At 34.9% G+C, this 22,599-nt stretch overlaps 3 protein-coding genes across 15 annotated transcripts; 1 reads left to right on the plus strand and 2 right to left on the minus strand.

Moving 5' to 3' along the window:
* The first annotated feature begins 3,037 nt into the window (after positions 1 to 3,037).
* Positions 3,038 to 6,781, plus strand: LOC110782917 (uncharacterized). 2 transcript variants are annotated; one of them, XM_021987179.2, is made up of 6 exons: positions 3,038 to 3,257; positions 3,345 to 3,521; positions 3,954 to 4,118; positions 4,880 to 5,071; positions 5,968 to 6,068; positions 6,147 to 6,781. In XM_021987179.2, exons 1-6 carry the CDS (start codon positions 3,197 to 3,199, stop codon positions 6,252 to 6,254), a joined length of 804 nt encoding a protein of 267 aa, XP_021842871.1. In that variant the 5' UTR covers positions 3,038 to 3,196; the 3' UTR covers positions 6,255 to 6,781. The 2 variants fall into 2 exon arrangements, with proteins under 2 accessions (XP_021842871.1, XP_021842870.1); XM_021987178.2 differs by having other exon boundaries at positions 3,040 to 3,257; positions 6,151 to 6,781.
* Positions 6,782 to 10,284: 3,503 nt separating this feature from the next.
* On the minus strand, positions 10,285 to 14,180 carry LOC110782918 (bidirectional sugar transporter SWEET6b). Of its 10 annotated transcripts, none has more exons than XM_021987180.2 (9): positions 13,936 to 14,180; positions 13,696 to 13,744; positions 13,397 to 13,511; positions 12,467 to 12,509; positions 11,891 to 11,927; positions 11,314 to 11,530; positions 11,058 to 11,219; positions 10,581 to 10,700; positions 10,285 to 10,484 (listed from the first exon to the last, which is right to left on the minus strand). In XM_021987180.2, exons 2-9 carry the CDS (start codon positions 13,722 to 13,724, stop codon positions 10,371 to 10,373), a joined length of 837 nt encoding a protein of 278 aa, XP_021842872.2. In that variant the 5' UTR covers positions 13,725 to 13,744; positions 13,936 to 14,180; the 3' UTR covers positions 10,285 to 10,370. The 10 variants fall into 10 exon arrangements, with proteins under 10 accessions (XP_021842872.2, XP_021842874.2, XP_056682845.1 ...); XM_021987182.2 differs by having other exon boundaries at positions 13,397 to 13,466; positions 13,936 to 14,179; XM_056826867.1 differs by having other exon boundaries at positions 12,467 to 12,528; positions 13,397 to 13,466; positions 13,936 to 14,179.
* A 4,348-nt stretch (positions 14,181 to 18,528) lies between these two features.
* LOC110782919 (uncharacterized) lies at positions 18,529 to 21,737 on the minus strand. Of its 3 annotated transcripts, none has more exons than XM_021987190.2 (7): positions 21,269 to 21,737; positions 21,089 to 21,169; positions 20,772 to 20,945; positions 20,292 to 20,462; positions 19,823 to 20,035; positions 19,657 to 19,742; positions 18,529 to 19,554 (listed from the first exon to the last, which is right to left on the minus strand). In XM_021987190.2, exons 1-7 carry the CDS (start codon positions 21,354 to 21,356, stop codon positions 18,760 to 18,762), a joined length of 1,608 nt encoding a protein of 535 aa, XP_021842882.1. In that variant the 5' UTR covers positions 21,357 to 21,737; the 3' UTR covers positions 18,529 to 18,759. The 3 variants fall into 3 exon arrangements, with proteins under 3 accessions (XP_021842882.1, XP_021842880.1, XP_021842881.1); XM_021987188.2 differs by having other exon boundaries at positions 20,772 to 20,951; XM_021987189.2 differs by having other exon boundaries at positions 20,772 to 20,948; positions 21,269 to 21,736.
* Between the last annotated feature and the right edge of the window lie 862 nt (positions 21,738 to 22,599).

Genomic DNA, 22,599 nt, shown 5'->3' on the forward strand with positions numbered 1-22,599 from the left:
TATATGGAGTTGATTCTTCCAATGCCCAACTTTCGGGGGGGGGGGGGGGGGGGAATCTTTAGGTTTTCGTTTCGCTTTGAAATCGCCTGCCTTGCACCCACTCCCCCAAGAGAAGGTGCAATCTTCAAGGCTCTAAAAAATACCCGTAGGTGCACCTAAGATTTTTTATAAGCACAACACGACATAAAAAGTTGTAAGATGTGCTTAAGACACATTTGTTATAGAAAAAACACAATAGAAAACGACACGACAAACTATATTAAATTGATTGAAAATAGGCTTAGATTTATAAGCACGACACACATGTCACGTGATCTCTATCCTTGTCGGAGTCGCCTTTTCAAGTTTTCAACAAGACATATAGCTAGAGCTATCAATTCTCAATCCGAAATGTTGAACCCGCTGGGTTAATCCCATCATTAAGAACCCGAAACAATAATAATCCGTGAGCTGGAACCCGAAACCCGATCCGATCCGATAATGTTCAACCCGAACCGTCTCGAAAATATTAACCCGATTATGATCCGATACCCGATAACAAACCGCCATTCGACAACCCAAACCGTTTATACCCGATCTGAATGGATCCGAAAACCGTTAATGACCCTTTCTATCCGAACCGTTTCAACCCGGGAAAAACCCGTTCACAACTCGAACTGTTTCAACTTGGACCGTTTACAACCCGAATTGTTTCAACCCGAACCGTTTACAACCCGAACTGTTTCAACTCAGACAGTTTACAACACGTTTAATTTGTCAATTATTAGCTTATTTAGAGTAATCAAATGTAGAATGTTATATGTTATAAAACTTATGAATTTGTATTATTTTATTAGTATTACGCTCTTTTATTGACTCATATTCAAATGACTAATCGATTACTGAACTAAATTGATCTAATTCTAATTATAAGTTATAACCAAAGAACTAATTGAAAAACTATGTTGTTTTAATCGACTTAATTCATTAAGAATTGAACTTGTTTGTCTTGTTTCTTTGTTGAACATGTTAGTCTCGTTGCTGTTTAAACCATTATGAATATAAGTTAAACTTGTATTTACATGTAAAACTTTACAAATTCGTTACATATTAGTTCATCATTATCGATTATTAATTACTCATTTATTAGTTATTAATTCACAATAAATGCATGTTTCATGAATACGAAGTGATAAATTCTACTACGTATTAGTCATTAGTTTATCGTTATATATAATAAAACTAAGTCATATGCTATATACAGAGTACACACTAAGTCTACTGGTCTTAAAATTTTAATAACACTTTTAAGATTTAGTTACCGCCTTTGTCTCTTAATTAAGACATCCATATTACTATATCCGTTTCTGAAAGTTCTTTATGCTTTGGAATATGTGTCCAATGTATGAATAAATTCTCACAATTATATACTCCCTCCATTTCTTTTTGATGTATCCATTTGGAATCTGGTGTGGTTTTTAAGAAATTTGGAATATTGGTTTGTATGGGTATACGTGTAATGATTGGGTGTAAGATAAATGATTGGGTGTAAGAGATTATAATAAATAAAGGAGTGAGAAAATAATAAAGAAATAAGGTAAGAGAGATGAGTGATAATGATGGGTGATAAAGGAGGTGAGAGAGTGGGTATATGGGGAAGGGAAAAGAATTAAATATTATGGGTGGGGAAAATTAGGTGGGAATATGGGTAGAATCTTTAGGTATTTTGGTAATTAGATAGAAATGTAAGAGTATTTTAGGATAAAATGTATGTCCAAAAATAGAATAGATTCTAAATGGATACAACAATATGAAATGCTTAAAATGGAAACGGATACAACAAAAAGAAACGGAGGGAGTACATCAAAACGTTACGTGTAAGATATTCTTAGATTGGTCTCGGTATATTCATAATATCAACTTTTTTATAATTTTTTCACATACGAAATTTGATATATTAGTAGTTAATATTGCATCGGAGTCCGTGCAAATAGTAACTATAAAAAACTTTTAAACGGAGGTAGTATAATATACAATAAATGTATTGAAAATTGTGATTTTAGTAATAACCCAATATTGTTTACAATTTGTATCTGAATTGACATTACCAGACATGAACCCAACCTGATATGATATTAACCTGCTACAACCAGGCTAAACCCGTTTACAACCTAGCGTGTTCCAACCCGAACCGACTATAATCCGACCCGATATGAATCCGACCAACTAAACCCGTTTACAAACCGGCCCAATATGACCCGAACCGATATTAACACGAACCAACATGAACCCGACCCGATATGAACCCGTGCCAACCAACCGAACCCGAACCGTTCCATTAATTTTCAACCCGACTCGATAGCCAAATGAAAAACCCGTTTCAACCCGAAGCGATGAACCCGACCCAAACCCGATTCATTTGTCCGAATTGACACCCCTACATATAGCTATTAGGTCGGTTTTATCCATGACTAATATATTTGGACTTGTTACTGTCTTAGAGACCCACATTCATTTTCACTAATAATAGTTTCCCCCCACAAACTCTTATTTAATGTTTGTGTAGAATAAATATGGTAACATGTATGTAAATTTAACTTAAAATGCTTAAAAGTTGCTCCAACATAATGTAAAAGTTATATATTACATACGAGTATATCGCATTAGTGATAAAAACAATTCTTTAATAAAATTTACGTTTTTTTCATAAAATACCCTCGAGGTTTAGCGAAATGCATCAAATATCCCCTAACTTTTCAAACTACACATACTTTTCCAGAAATTCACCAAATACTTTTCTTTAACGGAAGTCTAAATCGCTTCAAAATCACTAACAACGTAGAAAGGTAGCCATGTAATATTCTAAAAAAACTATCTATCAAAAATCATTTCATCATATAAAACGTTAAACAAACCATGTTAAAAGTTAATAAAAAATGACAAATTTTGAAACCACTTTTGGTCTTTTAAAGGGTCAATCAAAGTATAGGAGACCATGGAGTACGTTTAAAATTGGAATCAAGAGAGAAAAAAAGTCTTATGCAAGGAAAAAGGCCTTAATGTTTTCTCTTGTTTTGAGCTGCAAAAAAAAAGGAAAAAAAAAGGACAAAAAAGTAGTTCTTCCCTCAAAAAATGAAAAAAAGTAAAAGTTGTTCTTGGGAATTCAATTATTTTACAAACCCAAATTTCATTCCTCTTCTTTGGCCGTGAAATTGACATGGGTTATCTTCCTCATCTTGCCACCTTCTTTACCCTAATCAACCTACTCATCTTCCATGGTAGTGTAAAAAAACACTCATCTTCCCTTTTTTACTCTATTATCGCTCCTGTTACACTGTATTAATTTATTTATTTTATTTTTTCAGGGTTTTCAGAGGTGATTCATGAAGACGGGTACACAGTGACAACAGTTTTTGATGGCAACAAAAACAAACTCAATATTAATCCTCACTCAGTGGCACCACGCCCAGGATTCAATGATCTCCTTCTCCTTGATTCATCCAACAGTGTTTTCTACACTGTTTCTCTTCCACTTTCCCAAGGTGACTGTTTTGATGCATTTTTGTTACTTTATTTCTAATTTGGTGGGTTTTTTTTTTTTTTTTTTTAATTTCTATGAATACTGGATATTGTTAATTATTTTGAACTGTGTATTGAGAGGAATTGTTTATCTTATTTGTCGATTAGAAAGATATTAGCGTTCAAAATTGTGCATTAGAGACCCTGTAAACTGGAAATGAGTACGAGTAGTTCTCTTTGGAACGGAGGAATTAATTGATTATTTCAGTTCAAGCTTAGAAAAAATGCTTGTTTTACAAGAAATTCCAAAGTTCAATACCTTGAAATTTTTCTATGTTTGGTACTTGTATTCGAGTTGAAGTAACATAAGTTATGATCTGTGAGGTTCCTGTTGGTAATGTTCTCTTTTACAAAGTATTTTAAATATCTGGTGTTTTTTTTTCCCTCGTCTTCAGAGAGTTTGGTGAAGAAGTTTTCTGGAAATGGGGTGTCCAAGTACTCTGATGGTGATGCAAGTTCAGCTACTTTTAACAAACCCAGAAGCTTTACTATGGATTTCAAGGGGAATGTATATGTTGCCGATAGGAGCAATTATGCTGTTCGAAAGATTAGTCCTTCAGGTTCATTTTACTTGACCTTCTTTTGTGTTTTGATCACCAATGTTCACAGTACTTTTATGCACCAACATGAGAACTTGTTTGCTTTAGTAGATCACTCATGAAAAAGATGAAAGTAGCATGACAGAAAGTTTAGTTTGATGGAAAGTGGTATTAATTATAAATCCGGGAAATTGTAGTATGAGGTAAGTTCACATTGATGGAAAGAAGGTAAAGATGATTTTGTCAATATCAATATGTATGTCATATAGAAAAAGTATTGTAGAATCGATTCCTTAATCTTAAGGGTTTAATTTGTGTAATTGGAAAACTCTGCAATTTTGAATTTAGATAAAAAATGCGAAAATTTTGATGCGTGTGGATTAAGAAGGGAGACCAAACATTTCTGACTTCATTCAGTTGGATCATTGTGTGAGAGTTTTAGGGACTTAAAATGGTGCAATGCTGACAGCATGAAATGAATCTATCAATATATCATGCTTGCTCATAATTATTTGCTTAGACAGTGTGAATTAGGTTAACATCATTTCGCAATATCCAGTACACTTGAGATGATTTTTGTCAGAGAAGGGAACTTTCATATGATCCTTTTATCCAGTAGAAGCTAACATTTCTAGTAAATAAAAAGCTGATGGTTGTATGAGGAACTTATCACACTGCTCCGCTGGACATGTTTTCTTATGCAATTATGTTTTCATTGACTGACCTTTGAATTTTCTGTTGAGGCTCTAAAAGGTGATATAACTGTGTTGACTTCTCTAAAGGTGTCACTACTATTGCGGGAGGTTACCCAAAGCCTGGTCGTGCTGATGGCCCTGGAAAAAATGCAACTTTTTCTCCAGATTTTGAGCTAAGCTTTGTTCCTGAGATGTGCGCCCTGCTGATTTTGGACCACGGGAATAAATTAATCCGCCAGATTGATCTGAAGCAGAAGGATTGTGTTTACTCTCGATCTGGTATCCCTAATCTCCTGTGTTGATTTGAGAGTCAAGTAGTGAAGTTGTTAACTTGTTATATGAAAGTTATATTCCTCGAATATCAAACTAAGGTTGCGTTCTGTTAGACTTATTTTGACTGAACTTAACTTAACTGAACTTATTTTATCTGAAAACACTTTCTTTTTGTTGAAATAAACTTATGTGTGTGTGGAACTGTCTGGAAAAAAAAACTTATTTTTGCTGAACTTATGTTATCTCAACTTATCTGAACTTAACTGAACTTATTTTATCTGAAATAAGTCAAAATAAGTCGAACAGAACAGAGTCGCAGTCCTCTTCCACCAACTCACAATGCAACCCCCCTCTCCACACACCCCCACTCCTCAAAGAGAAATAAGGAAGCATTGTGTAAGATTGGCAGTTCCATATATCCTGACTTATGGTTAACTGTTGTCAACTTGGTAGTTCCGTATATCTTGTGCGAGACTGCTAGTGCTGTCAAATTGTGTAAGATTTCATACATTCGGGTGAAGGGTGAATCAAGCGATCCCTGCCTCTCTCCGCTTTGTTATCCTCCCATCACATTCTTTTGAACAGAAAAGGAACCAAATTTTATTTCAATATTTCTATGCTTATTTTTTCATTATAGTGATGAGGACTTTTTGGTTCCATAGAGAACTGAAGAGTTTAAGAAAAAATGCTCAAATTATTTTTGCCTATTGTGTTATCGTGCCTCTTGGTAAATTGTCAGCAGGAAGAACTTCATGAGTTATTATTAATGACCAAACTGATACTGACAAATTCCTTTTTCCCCTGAATAATGGGCATGTGAAGTGATACTGCCAAATCCTTGCTTCAACCCGTCTAAATTGACAAATTCCTTTTTCCCCTGAATAATGTCCATATTTATTTAGGTACTTTGAGGTCCACTACAGTATGGGTAGCAGCAATTGCAATTTCATGCTTGGTTGGGTTGCTAGTTGGATTTGCAGTCCGTCCTTACATAATTCGGACTGTAAGTGCCGCTTCTATTTATTTGTTTTTCAATTGTATGCTCGGACTTCACAAACCTTTATTAAGAAAATATCTGTAGACAGGAAGTATACAAACTCCTCAACAACAGCAAGTCATGGACATCTTACCGAATGAATCTGGGGAGAACACTGATGCACTTCTTCGGCAGCAGAAGCGCACTTGTTAGTTCAGCAGTCAGATTTTTGAGGCAACTTATTATGCCCTTTTTTACTCTTCTATCCCTTATGTTTAGCTTTATGATGAAGAGCTTTTATCCTAGTTCTACTTCTAGTGTTGTATGTAAGGAGTATGTTTCTCTGTTAGATTCTGACAACTCGAGTAGTAGTTCTGAGTGTGTTTTGTCTCGAAAATATGCTGACCAGTTGAAGGATTTGATCGTTTTTAATGGAGATTTAGGGTCATTGAACATGAGTAATAAGCACGAAGATGTGACGGAGAGAGATGAACACCATCATGGAAAGATTGAAACTCTGATCAAAGCTAATATGGAAAACTTCAATGTGGATGCACCGGCTGTATTTCAGGAAGCCTTCCTTGGGGTCTCTACCGTAGTCAAGAGGAGATGAACTATTTTTTTTTAATTGGCTGTTGTAAATGAATGTCTACTTTTCTGTCGCTTTCTTAAATGACATTCTCTTTGTATCACACTCTCCAATTTCATATTAGATGATTTAATCACATTTTCCAATTTCATACTGAGTATTAGATGATATAATGAGTATGTATGTTCAGGATTTATTAATTGTACATTAGCATTAGGGGGAGAAATATTTTATATGGAGTAAATAATATGGCATGTCAAATAATAATTTTAGAATATATGTGCGTGTACGAGATATAAACTAGTATCATATTATAAATTTATAATCAATTATTACCATGTGTAATTAGAAGGTTTTACATGATTTTTATGAAATATGTTAATTATTTTATTATAGGATGTTTGTCACATTTGCAGCTAGTGTCTTGACAAATGTATAATATATTGAGCGTTCAAAATGTTATTTTTAATGTTTACCACTTAAAAAAACTTAATTATTATAGTACGATGTTTAAATTACACTGCGTATGCACTAAGATTTCATATATATTACACCTGTTAAAACTTAATATCTCCGAGACGTGTGTCAAATATAATGTTTTGAACAATATACTCCCTCCGTCCCGGAATACTTGACCTGTTTTCCTTATCGGGCCGTCCCTTAATACTTGACATGTTTCTAAAAATGGAAATATTCTAACAATATTATATTATTTCTCACTCCACCCCTATTAACCCACCCACCACCTACAAAAAAATAATTAAAAATTCAACCCCTACTCTCCCCCAACCCCACCTCTTAACACACCTCCCACTAACTACATTAAAATAATACCCACTATCAACTACTACCTATTAAATTAAATAATTCAATTCAAGTCCCTTAAACTCTGTGCTGGTCAAACCGGGTCGAGTATTCCGAGACGGAGGGAGTATATATTAATATTAAATGATGTGTATAAATATCTCAAACTTATTCTTAGTTGGTGATGAATCAGTTATATTTGTTAACTAACAAATTATTTTATATACTATGTATGTTAATTAATCTAGAATTACAATCAAATATCGGTTAACAGTTTAGGCCAAACATAGGTAAACTCCGGGTTACTTCATAAGCTAATAGATTATAGGATTTTTTGTTATAAAGGACCTTATATAAGATTGTTTGTGGGATAAAGGACCTTATATAAGAAAAGTGGCATTTTAGGACCTTAAACTTTGTTTTTTTTGTTGACTAGGACTACTTGCCGGATTATAGGAGTTGACCCTCGTTTCACCCCTCGATTCCTACTGCTGATGCAAATTATTTCCAAGAGGATTATGATTGAAGTTACTTACAAGGGTGAACTGAAGCAATTTGCTCCAGAGTCTATCTTGGTTTAAAAGTGAAGATGCAGTTGTTACAGTTCCTGCCTACTTCAATGATGCCCAGCGGGCAGCGGCAAGCAACGAAAGATGTTGGTGTTATTGCTGGATGGATTGAACGTTATGCGGAAGAATTTGGTTCATGAAAAAAAAAAGAAATTTGGGATTTTTTTTAAAAAAAAACAACTAAAGGCTACGTGTCAATTTCCGGCTGTCATGTGTGCAAGTCAAGGGGTGAAATATGGGTCAACTCCAATAATCCGGTGGGTGGTCCTAGTCAACAAAAAAACAAAGTTTAAGGTCCCAAAATGTCACTTTTTTTATATGAGGTCCTTTATCACACAAACAACCTTATATAAGGTCTTTTTTTTTAAAAAAGTCCTAGATTATATGATAGTTATTGTTGTAAGTGACTAATTTCTATGGTATATATTGGCTGCTAGAAACTGTATAAATTTCAAATACTTAATCTAAAATATGAGATGTATGTTTGAATTAGATTATGGGTAGAATTTGATTATGTATACATATATAGGAAATGCTCTAGATAAGTTGGTAAAAATATTGCTAGTAAAAGTATTGATGAATCTTTTAATTCTTTATGTATTTTTAAGGTTAGTTATTGCTACCATAAAATACAATAAGTTAAATAATGACAAAAATTATATATTAATGAATTAATATTAAAAGAAAGGTCAATCAATGAACGACATTTATCATCACATTGATTTCCTCTCTTTTAGTATATTATATAGATATAGATAGATTTGACTCAAGTTTTATCCAAAAGTCAGCCGAGCTTGGAAAATATTTACCTTTCATATGATCTCTCCTATATACTACCTAGGTTGCACCAAACCGGATACGGACACAATACAGGTACGGGGATACGCCATCTTAAAAATGACGGACACGGGGACACGGGAAAAAATAATATTAAAATAATATAATATATCAAAAAAAGATAAAATTAGAATCATTAATAAAATAATATGCAAAAAGTAATTAAATTTATTAACGACATTCAAATAAGAAAATCGAACTATTCTACACAAAATGATACGATAATGACACAATAATCATCTCCTCCTACATCCCACACTCCTCCTAGAAAGTAGACGGAGATTATTGTGAATGAACACCAAGCCTTCATAAACATAAGATCAGATTCACATGATGGATGGAAAAACCCACAAAGGAGACCTTAATTAATGTCATGGTGGCTTGTGAATCTGGTCCTATGTTTATGAAGGTTGTTGATTGCTCATGAGGCCTTAATAGTAATCTGAAATATTAATTAATAATGAAATATGTGTTCAAGACGTGTCCATCGTGTATCCGGCCGTGTGTCTCGTGTCCTAATTTTTTGAAAAACCCGGATACGTGATTTCGCGTGTCGGACACATATTTTCGCGTGTCCAAGACGTGTCGGTGTCCAATACGTGTCGGACACGGGACACGGCAGCCCAACGGTGTGTCTGTGCTTCCCAGTATACTACTCCCTCCATTTATTTTTGTTCTTTACGTTTTTTCTTGGGTGTTTCAAAAGTTATTTACATTTCCTTTTATATTATCACATAAATGCTTCAATCTTCTATCAAAATTTAAGTCAAGTGATTATTTTAACCAATTAAATTCATTGGATCATCTGATCTCTCACATTTTTTTATTGGGACATTAATGTTTCAATATTCTATCAAAATTTGTGTCAAGTGATTATTTTAACCAATTAAATTCATTGGGTCATTTGATCTCTCACACTTTTCTATCAGGATATTGAATTTTTCTCATTTTAATTTTGACAAGAGTGAAAACATTATAAATTAACGTATTTTGTCTTGTTTAAACAATAAAAAAAATGAAGGAATCTCAATGCACATTAATTAGTCGTTAATAAACATGTAAAAGATCAAACGTAAAAAACAAAAAGAAACGGAACGAGTATAATAATACAAGTAGATATGTAGGGAATTATTTGAATACGGATACTTGTTTGCCGAGTATTGCCTACAAGTGCACAACAACGAAGTCGGGTTTCATCCCGGAATACTCGCACCGTTTTGACTTTTTGCAATATTCACATAATTCACTTTGTATAATGGCAAGCTTGCCCAGTAAAAACGGTGCAAATATTCCGGGACGAAAAGAGTACTACATATCTTATCAATGATTACTACTACTAATGCGTAGTAATTTAAGTAGCGTACAATTCTCCCAAGATAATTCAAGTACAGAATGAATTGAACCATAATTGGTCAACGAAGAAGGCGATTAAAAACCCAGGAGAAGAGCGAAAATTGGTTTGTAATTATATGTACATTTCCGACTTACGAAATAGTATTGGACTCACTCTTGGTCAATATTTAGACCAAATTAACAATCATCTACTGGACTAAGCTTAATGGTTCTGAATCTTTCTACACAATAGTAGCCAATGTACAAAAGAAACTGGATACAACCAATTAGTGCGCCCAAGCTATTCTCAATCTGCGTACCATGAACATGACAAAGGGAGAAAACGGATTAGAGTATAATCACATAATATAATTAACAAATTAGAAACATTAAGAATTAAGTAATTACCAGAATGTAAGGATCGTACTTGACTAAGGCATATACACTCCATACGAGTCCATTGAGAAAACAAACCAGGGAGTAAAGTAGTAGCCTTGATTTTACATTCTTTGCTCTAATGGCCTTGACCTGTTGGGAGTCCAAAGGATTTTAATGATTCAAATACATAAATTATGACTACTTGTTCTAGAAGGACAGAGTCTACGTACTTCCTCCATTCTTATTTACACGAAACATACGAAGTATTAAGAAGAGGTAAAAGAGAAAGTTAAAAGGACAAAAGTGCCCCTTAACAACAACCAACCAACCATCACTTCCACCAAATCACCAAAAAAAAGTGAGGGTAAATATGACAATGTACCATACAGAACTTTCCCATAATAGAATTGTGTCAACTAAAAAGGAATTTCCTAAAAGGAAATTGTGTAATGTAAATAAGAACGGAGGAAGTATATTCATAAAAACATTGAGAAGTAAGATTTATACCGTAATGCCGAGATCTAAACCATAGAGTATGATCCCAAAGAAGACACAAAAGAACCCAACATAGCCAGACCTCGTAGCATGGCTGTCGAAAGTCACAAGTGTGCTCCACACTAAGCCAGCCAGAAACACAAACTCTGCAATATAATGCAGCACCATTGACCTCTGAATTGCAAAACCAGGAATCAGAAAGCTAGCTACCAATGCAACTACATTAACTAAAATTAATTAATTAATTAGAGGGTCGTTTTCTTCTTACCCTCGTTGTTTTGTTAGTGTTTACGTAGTATATAATGTTGAAGATTATATACATAACCAACCCAACACTATTGACGGTGGTAACAGGAATGCTGTGTGGGTGCACAAATGGCATCGAGTAGAACACCCACATGATACTGTGGATTATACCAACAGCAAGAGGATGATATTTGAATTCGTCCACTGATTTATTCTTCCAAATTCTCCAAATTGTAGGCCTAAAAAACAATTCAAAAAATATAAATCAAAAAAGTTGATGGTCACATCCAAAGCCAATAAATCTAGCAAAAGATACCCCATATTATTCAACATAATTTTTAAATTTTAAGCCAGTTTTATTCAATTTCTGGACTGTATGGAACTATGGATAGATGAGCGTTAACTTTATCAAAATTCAAGTAATTTCCCCCGATAAGGTAAATCTGGATGTGGATAACCATTTTCTAAAGTTACCAAACATAGCATGAGCCTTAAGTTTGCAAAAGTTTTGAAGTTGTATAAGAATCTAAAGAGATCGAAAATAATCTAAACTAGCAAATCAATAAATTCGTTCATCAATTAAAAACCAAAAAACGTACAGTAGTGAGGCGAATACGAAGAAAGAGGTGACGTTTCCTGCAAAATTAACAAGTCAAAATAAATTAAGTTAGTACAAAAAGTATTAATCAAAATACATGTTTTGCAATAAACCACTAAATAAGTCCAAGCAATTCAATAATAAAATTACAAAGTACTTAAAAGGAACCAAATATACGGCCTATACTATGCTTTACCACCTTTTTTTTATATACAGACCACAATACCGGAAACCTCCATTTTTGAAACCCCCTCCACAATAGAAAACCTAAAAAGTGAATTACATGTTTTGCAATAAGCCACTGAGTTCAAGCAATTAAATAAATAAAATTACAGAGTACTTAAAAAGAACCAAGTATATCGCCTATGGCTATGTTCTACCACCTTTTTCATATAAATACAGACGCTGAACCAAATTGAATTACGAATTTATTTCAAAACATTTCATGCCAGAAAACAAAACTGCTTGTAGCATCAAACTGAATCAAGAATATAGATAAAATTAGTGTACAAAGGAAAGTCAGTCTCAAAAAAATGAAAAGAAATTTAACTTTAGAGAGGTGGAAAGAAGATCATACCAATAACTCCAAGAACAATCAGCATATTTTCTGAATTCACCATCTTTGCTTGTGTCAAAAATCAGCAAGATCAGAGAGAATGAACTTGATCAGAAGAGCAAAAATGAAAAACAAAGGAAGAGCAAAAATGAAAAACAACAGTAAAGTTAATGAAGAAACACGGTATGCGATATGGCACAACATATGTAGTGCTTAAGATCTATTCCCACCAAAATACGCCTAATTTATGGGAATCCCTTTAATTTATTTTGATACGAACTAACATTGAATTATCTGATAATAATTTATGATAAAGATTTGAGTTATTAACACTCTGCATTGTTTTAATTGTTTGAGGGAAAAGGGAGGGTGGGTTAGAACTTAGAACATTTAAGATCAATTGCAAATTTGCAATCCCATGAAAACTACGGTATCGTGATCATATCTGGTACTGAATCAAGGGATAGATGGAGAATAATTAGGCTGAGATATTTTCCGTCTTAATATTTGCAGACAAAACAAATGGATAAATACAACTAAGCCAATGATGTGGTGAGCATTAAGGGTCTCAGCATAGGCATAGGTAATGTACAACCTACAAACAATAAACATTTGAGCTAGTGTGCTGAGTCAGTGGGATGTGCGATAAAGCCAAACTTGATAATCTAAGATACCAACATGAAGGTGGAACATTGAGCTAGCACTAGTACAAGAAAAATTAACTAATAACCAAATAGATATAAATCTTTTCCAAGTTCAATGTCCAAATTCATCCAACAAATACCAATGCAAACGAATTAAAGTCCCGAGTCAAGACTAAGAACAATCACAATTCGCAAATAAGAAGGCTATGGAAACTCAATGAATTTCTGTACTGAATGTTAAAAACGTTCTTAGAAGACGACCGCTTAAGTAATATATTCACAAAAAACGAAAGATAAGAATACATACTGTGTCAAATGCAATGGCAAGTGTTGTTGGTTCACTATCATTCACTTGTTTATCAGCAACTTGAATCTTCCTGGAAATATATCCACAATTACCACTACACTTGACTTGACCAAGCCTACAAGAACAATCATAAGACCTATATTACTCGGATTCGTGTACCCATGACCTAGCGTCAGCCTCTGCTATTTTATTTTATCAAAGTTTCATAATTTCAGTCCAAATAATGTATTAAGGGTTAATACCCTTGTCAATACACATATCGGAGTCATGGCTAGTAACTACTATGCCTTTAAACTCACCAAATTAGAGTGTCCGATGTCACAACCATTCTAAAACCTCCATTCTAATCTGCAAAACAAGGAATATGATTTTTTTTATCGCCACATCCTCGAATCCCTCAAGATTTTGATTCTTTCCAGAATTACGGCGCAACAATATGAAATTCCGCAACATACTATTTCAAATTAAGCATAAACACAAGCCAATTTTGCCAAATTAAATCTGAAAACTGAGAAATTAAATCTGCAAATTGAGAATACCTGACACTCTGACAGAAGAACTGAGATGAGATTTTGATCAAAATCAGCAGCTTAATTCCCCAAAAATTGAGAAAGCCCTGCAAAAAAGGAAGAATGATGTGGAAAATGCTGAATTATTGTAGCCATGGCGGAGCAAGATGGGGAGAGAGAGTGTGTCAGGTGTGAGAAAGACGGAGATGTGGACGAAGAAGGAAGACAAACGAAGGGTTATGTTGAATTGTGCGATCATCAATTATTCCAAAGATTTGCCTTTAATCTAATCTTAATTTCTAAACTCGTGATCATCTAGTTTGCCTAATTCTAATTAGTAGGATTTTTTTGTTTTTCTATTTTTTTAAAATTCAAATTATATTATAAAATTTATGATAAGAAGTCATGCAACTGATCCGAACAATAACTGATTGATGCTAAAATGTAGGGAAATTCTCACTCACTTTGAAATGCTTTCTTTCGTATCATTGGGTCATATTATCGTGTATTGTTGTGTTTCTGACTAAAGAGCAAACAATTGTTATGAAATCCCCATCATGAATTTTCACTAGAATCCGAAAAAGCATATACTCTCAACTTCTATCTACCAGTCTTCGCTTTGTTCGACTTATTTTGTATGAACTTAATAATTCAAAATAAGTCGAACGCAAAATATCATAACAAAAATAAATTAATAACCCTCATAAATGGTAGATTGGTTGATGTTTAATTAACAAAATAAAAATAGAACCAAAATTTTGAAACGACTTGCCTATATTTCAACCTAAGATAACTTCGAAACTGAAAAGCCCTAACCATATTTCATTATTTTCTATAATGTTTTCTTCTTTATGCCTTAGTGAGTATAGTTGGTATGGCAACTCTTGTTTTACAATCAATTGATTCATATATCAAATATATTAACCTCAAAACAGTTATAGGTGGATGCTCCGTGTAAAATTAATGGTGTGCGCGTAACTTTAAAAACATACAAATATTTCCTATATTTCTTGACCAACACATATTTTTGTCTGATCCAAGTACACATATGCTTATTGAATTCAGTCAAATTAATGAAAAAAATAGCAAATTCAAGCGCCCTCAACCAAGTGAACTACTACACCCTATATACCTTTTCTTTTGTCACACAATTGTTACCAATAATTTAGAAGCAATTGATACAAGCAAACAAGAAACAATTCCCATAAAACTCTTTTTGGAGGAATTTTCTTATAATGCGTTCTATTCATGTGACTTTCTCTTACACGGAAGATGGGAAAAACCAATGAACTAGCCGGCTAAAGCTTCGGCAAAGATGGCAAGAAAACTGACTTATTAATTAGTAGAGGTAACTTCTTGTAGAATTACAGAGAAAATCAAGTTATTCTCATTAAACATACGAAAAAGTATTAATACATGCCTAAACTTGAGCACAAAAAAACTTAATTAACAAAACTCTAATCAACTTAAAGATAATTAAACGCTAATCTATCAGCGCGCTACCCCGAGAGGGATATCACGAATCCCAGACTGCTTCGAGGCTACAGAGGTGTTGTTAACATTAACATGGTTCTTCTTTGCACATTCGGAAGCAATAATATCTTTCATACCAACTTCAACCTTCAACCATTGATCTCTGGTAAAAGAAGGCCATATATGATAAGGCTCTGTAACAACAGACGAATTATTCAGCAACATCTTCGCCTTTTCAGTATTGAGAGCGAGTGCACTGAGTATAACCATGAGTCGATAGAATGCAGTACTTGGTGATAAACCCTTCAACAACCAATCATCGTAAACATTAACAGAAACCATTAATGGCTTATTGTCTATTGCAGAAGACTGCAGGTGTAAGTAATCAGCCAAACCACCAAGTTTCGCAGTATTCAGAGATGCGTGGAAAGGAACTTGCAACTTACTTTCTCTAATAATTATGTTAGGGAAATCATCACGCAAGTGAACTACTAAAGACCCCAATACTCCTTTACGATTCACAATTATTTGTTTCGGTTGTTCATCAACAGGTAAAGATCGAACAAGGGCAGCAACTTCTTCCCCTGTTTTCCACTCTGACAGAAAATTCAGACTCAGATTCAGACCATTCTGCTGTGAGTTTTGTCCTACTGTATCAATAACCTTCAAAAACAGTTGTCCAGTTTGAAGACTAAACACCAAAACAGCACCATTGTTAATCATTGGTTTCGACGATTTGTGGTTTGTGTCATCAACAAACCAGATGACCTGATTCTGAAATATCTCGCTGAAGTTTTCGGACATCAGACATGGCTGATCAGTAGGCCTGTTTCCGCTGTTTACTCCTGACATTGCCGCTGGTTTAATTTTGGTTGTAAAAGTACGTTCTGAGTATGTTTTGTTGGAGATTTTGGTTATGAAGTTGTGATTGATGATTGAGGCAATATTTATAGGAGAGGTAGCTTGCATATTACGACTTCCTTAATCTACCAAGGATAGGAAATCTAAGGCGGCTAACATGCCTTAGTGTTACCACACGGCCAAGTGTTTCCTGAACTAATTCAAAAACTTTCCTATTTTTTTTTTATGGGAATTAAAGACTTTCCTATTTTTTTTTTATGGCAATTAAAAAACTTTCCTAATTACAATAGGAAACATATTAATTCAAATTATTAATTATCCATGTTAATACGAAGTACTTCACATACTATCCTAATTATACGTCTAATAGGAATAACTAGTTCCTGTATGGCCATTGGCCAATACGGGCATTAGAAATACACATCTAAACTGTTGTTTGCTTCAACTTATTTCAAGATAAATTCATACAAAATAAGTTACTTTTTAGGAAAAAAAAGTATTTTCGGACAATGTAACACACACAAAAAATATCAGACAATTAACAAACAAAAGGTTTTTTTTAGAAGGAACAAGTTTATTTCAACAACAATAAGTTTAGACTAGATAAGCTCGAAAAAACTAAGTTCAAATAATTAATTTCAGTCAAAATAAGGTGAATCTTATCAAACATAGCCTAAGCGCAATCTGATATTTGTATTAAATCACAGAGTACAAAGTATATTTTTAAAACAACCAGACTCCAAGTGGAACCCCATAAGCTAGATCCACACATCATCCCAATCTGTGCCCTATTAGGGTCGTAAGGGTGGGACGTACCGAGGGTCATGTAAACAAGAAAAATACAAGTTACAAATTGGGGGTGAGGGAAATACACACGCCCTCAGTCTTAACTACTAAAGTCAAGACTTCATTGGTGGTGGCTTGATATGTGATAATGGGATGTGTTTCTCCCTGGCTATCACATCTCATAAGGTGAATCACCGTCTGAAAAAATTATCAAAAAACGCAAACGAATTAGGCTCCATATCAATGGTGTTATTAGTTGTAAATTTCCTAAACGAAGTTTTTAATCAATTGATGACATTTTTTAGAGATCCAAGAGGGTTTGAAGGGTGACAAATTTGTGAGACCATAATCACGGAGTGGAATAAAATAATACCACAATCATTGCTCGTATTAAAAAAAAAGATGTGAGAGTAAGAGTTGGTTAGCTGGCATCCTGTCCTCCTAATGTTACTGTGATTTGGACTATATACTATCTTATTTTCACTCTTCATTTTATTTCAAGAACTTGTGTCGGATCTTGAACATTCCGATCAGTGTAATCCACTAGAAAACCTGATTTTGGGCCAAACTCATGAAATTTTTTCGCAACATCGTGTCAGATTGGGTCATGCACTTGTAGCGTACATGAGTCCAAGTAACATAGGACCCACGAAACCCAACATGTTGTACGTCCGTAGTTATCACTTTCAAAAACTAGAGTAAATAATTTGAACAACCCATATGGCCAAATGGAAATCCATTTGCATGAAGAGAAAAAAAAAAAAAAAAAAACTTGAAAACACATGCATTCGGCCCCCTTTTGTGGGTGGCGAGGTAGTAGACTGAGTATGTATGTTTTTCATCTGACTGCAGCATCTGACAGACTGACAGTGAGAAACTGGTGAAATTAATCAGCACATATTCTTGCGACAAGAATGCGCTCAAATCTGACACTTTCTTCATAAACAAACCCTAACTATGCTTGGCTGCTAGTATGCTCTTCTCCGGGAATCTGGAATTTAAAACGCACCAAACAAACAAGAAGCATGCCATTGTGATTAATATATATAGTCCAATCTTTTTCTATCAACTTGGCAAAACATTTGGCTTCTAGTCAAGTAAAAGAATGTGTGTTTGTGACTTTGTGTGTGCGTTCTTGGATCGATTTGAAGAAAGGTTAAAAAAGACAATGATTAATCAATCTCATCGAGTACCGTGATCGAAAACTCGTTTGAAACACTGATTTCAGACTTTGAAAAGAAAGGTGGAGTACAAGACAATGAGCCTTAGTAGCGTCGTCCATGAATAAAATACAACCAATAAGTGCAGCAATTGTGTGTAGGGTTTGTACTTGATGAGTAGTTTCAAAGGATGACAAAATGAGTACTTGGGATTTGGGGTGGTGGTGGTGGTCTTCCCTCACATTCATGAGATTTTAGACTTTCCACATACTTGGGATCACAGGTCAAAAAAAAAATTGATTCACCTTTGGAAATTGTGGCAGAGAAAGGGATTTAACATCACTTTTAGAAAATGAAAAATATATTACTAACTTCAATATACCACCAATATTCATAGGGGATGTCATACCTCAACAAAAGGCTTTGATGGGTTAACAGTGTAACAACCACCAACTGAGTGATACTACCCCAAGACTCCTACTTCAAAAAGGGATCACCATACCGATCTCTATGTTTTTTGAAGGAATTGATCATAGATACGATATAATATGTGCCAACAAATCAAAGATTTAGTTTATGTATATGAGTAGCTGCGGTTGTAGCCTGCTCTGAACCGGATATTTTGCTGATTGAATGCATCCATCGCATAATCAGTAGGCATGATGACTGATTGACGTCTTCCCTCCTCCTGGACTGCCCCAAACACAATCTCATTGGTTTTCTCACAGCTTTGCTCATAGTAAGTCTGAGGGATGGATGAGTGATGCTGATGACGGTACTGATGTTTCTCACGTTTCTGCTTCTGCTGTGGCTGTTGCTGTGACTGTGGATGTTGCTGCTGCTGTTGCTGTGGCTGTTGCTGCTGCTGTTGCTGTGGTTGTGGCTGCTGCTGTTGCTGTGGCTGTGGCTGTTGCTGCTGCTGTAACTGTTGCTGAGGCAGCTGCTGGAACTCTGTGTCCCAACCACTGTAGAAAGCTCGGCTTTGTCTCAGCTGTTGTTGCATTTTTTCTGCGTCTTTAGACATGAAGGCATATGTTTTCTTTGGGGTAGGCGTCCTAGTTTCAATTGACGGAGGCTCCTCTTCTTTGGGTATATGATAACTCTCTGGTGACTGCCAAGTGTGGGTTTGCTGATACTGTCCTTGATTCCTGTATTGGTACGCCACTGGCTTGCTTTTAAGTCCTGGAATTATACCACCAACTATTTCCATGGCTGATGTGCCAGCATTGGCAAGCAACTTTCCTAGAGATCCGAAAAAACTTTCTTCTTGCTTCTCCGTATCATATTCATTAGGGATTAACGGGGGCCTCACTGATTTAGGAGGCTTCTGGTATGGACTGGATGGAGCGTTTTCTACTATTTTCACATCCTGTGATAAAATTAACAAGTCAAATAAAGTAGTAATTAGTACAGAAAGCTTATGCATAGAGCAATGTTTACACTCAAAATTGGCATAGAGAGGGGTTCTTACATTCTGAGACACAATTGAACCAACTCGCCGCTGCAATAGGGCAAGCATGTAGCCGAAAAACCCAGCAGCAAGAAGCACAGCAATTCCTGTTATTATGATAGGAATGAGTGAGGCAAAGAAATGTCACCAGTCAGGTTACATAGAGCATAAGATTGCTTTAGCTTACCAAGAGGGAAGCTGCTTTCATATTGATAAGCACAGTCGTCAAAATGGAGATGAATTTCCCTGATTGCCCGATTCCCCCTATCAATTACCAGCAAGGAACAACTGCTTCCAACATAGACAACATCAAAGTCATTTGAGAACTTTGCTTCATCACTCGGTCCATCTACATGACCACCTTTATTGTTCCATTTTCCACCAGCAATTGTTGTGACTCCTGGAATTAGAATCTCAATTAGTCTACATGTTCTGATCTTAACTGAATCAGCTTCAAGCTCAAGGCTAAAAATTTCATTTGTTATGAACATCTATTCATATTATGAACTTCATACAAGACTATTAGCGGAAAGGAAACAAGTTCAATCACAAGTATTATCATTTCATCCTAATTCCTAAGAGTCCTCTGTGTCCTGTATCAACAATTTGACAATTATCGTAGCAACCTCAACTCTCAAGTGTCCGATAAGAAATACCTGATTCACTGATCTTCCTGATAGCCATATTCATAGTATCCGCGACATAAATGTTTCCCCTGTCATCTACAGCAACGCCTTTCGGATGGTTCATCTTGGCTTCCCTGTATTTCCCATCAACATGTCCAGAGTATCCTTCAGGTGATCCAGCAACCAGCTTAGGTCTACTGTCTGCATTAGTGCATTATCACCATAAACCACACTCAGGATCCATCCAAATAAACAATGCACATGCACATGTGCACACAACAAATACAAACATACTACATGAGGATATAAGAAAGTAACCCTCACATAAGAATCAAAATTGGAATCCAAAGAAAATCAATAACCCAATAACACAATTGCAATAAAGTAAAATAAAATAGAATAAAATTGACAACAAACCCGAAAACTAGCAATGATACCGAACAAGCCCTCGATTATTGTATACTACTCCGTATTCTAATACCATGAAATGGAATGGTAAAAAACACTTACAGAGAGAGAGTGCAGAAGAGATCCTGTAAAGATTGCTGTTAGCAGAATCCACAATCAGAAGCTCTCCACTAGGCAAAACTTCAACAGAATAAGGCTCAATCCCAAGCTTACTTCCATCAAACACAGTCTCAACATCATACCCACTTTCAAATTTCATCATTGACCGCCCAGAAACTGCTGCTAACATCATCACATTACTCAATCAATACACATTCAACCCACATTTTTCCCTCAAAATCACCAACAACAAAAAAGGGGGAAATCAACAAACAAACAAAAAGTTAAAAAAAATTTAAGATCTCCAAACAATAAAATACCTGTTTTAGTAGTTGCTTTGAGTGACCACACCCATTGAATCAGCTTAGCTATTGAACTTGAAATAAACCCACTTACAATTTCTGCAAAAAAAAAAAAAAATCAACAAAATACAGTCAAAATGTGCAGAAAATATCACAATGGGGCGAATTTAAAGTGATTTTTGAGGTATAATTACTTACTTGCAGGTGGGGTTGAAGCAGAAACTGAAGAAAACCCAGAAAATAGAACCAAAAATGAGATAAATAGCACCAACAAACTTCTTCCCATTTTTGTTGAAAATAGGGTGGAAAAACCCCAGAAAAATTAAACAGCTGATCTTCAAGAGGTTTGCATTATCAGTAAAAACCCTAGAAAGAGAAAGTGAAGTTGATTTTTGAACCCAATAAAAAATTGAGAATAAAAAAAAAGTGGGATTTTTAGTTTTAAGTTTTTGCAACTTTTTGATTTGCTTTTTGAGAGGGGTGAAGAAGATGAAAGAGACAACAAATGGGGGAAAAGGATTGAGGAAAAAGGGTAGTGTGAGTGGGGGGAGAGTGTGTGTGTAAAAACAGTGTTAATGGAGAATCTGTGTTAATTAATGAATGAATTTAGTACAACTGTGAGAAAAAGTGAAGGGGATGTTTTCAACAGCAAATCAGGGAAGAGAGAGATAGACAAAGAGAGTGCTAAGCCACCGCCTTATATATTAATGGCGTCATCATGATAGGTGTACTTAAGATTTTGCTTGCATCGACGTATGAGGTGCATGCGCGTGAGGGCGGATAGGTCTATATATGTGCCATCAAATACATATCTGGAAGCACGATGGTAATTGCACCATTATTTTGAAAACTTTTGAATACCATACTTGAGTAATGAACACCATTTTTGAGTTTCTAAGTACCATTTTTGAACTTCTGAATATCATATTTAAACTTATGAGTACCATATTTTAATGTATGAGTATCAATTTTGGTATGACATGTTTTTGTCAAAATATATCTAAGATTGAAATATAGTTCCTCGCATGCGCGTACTATTATTTGATTATGGACATGATACAACGATAAGCTCATGTGTCAACTAGTGTGATGCACCCACCAATTATGTGTTGATATATGTACTCCTTTTTTTTTTAAGGTAAGAAGAATAGTACATTAGAAACCCCTTCGCACGAGGGATAGGGATACTCCTAAGTAATCACTGTCTAAAATGGAAAGTAACCAGAGACTATTACAAGATTCAATACACATCGTGTTGCTAATTAGATGACCAACCTTTGCTATTCAATATGTTGCTTGATTAGCTTCTCGGTAGACGTGCTTAATATCCCAATTGTCGAAGAAATGAGAATATCTTGTATATCTTGAATGACGAAGTAGAGTTTCCACTAGATTTTTCAAATTCCTTTTACTGCGTTGATGACCATCAAGTTGTCTCCTTCAATGCTTAGATGCTTGATGTTAAGTTTTTTTGCTTCTTGAATTCCTTTGTGAAGAGCAAAAGCTTCTGCCATGAAAGCTTGTGTTAT

The sequence above is a fragment of the Spinacia oleracea genome, chromosome 1 (assembly GCF_020520425.1).
Source record: "Spinacia oleracea cultivar Varoflay chromosome 1, BTI_SOV_V1, whole genome shotgun sequence".
Classification (NCBI taxonomy): Eukaryota; Viridiplantae; Streptophyta; class Magnoliopsida; order Caryophyllales; family Amaranthaceae; genus Spinacia; species Spinacia oleracea.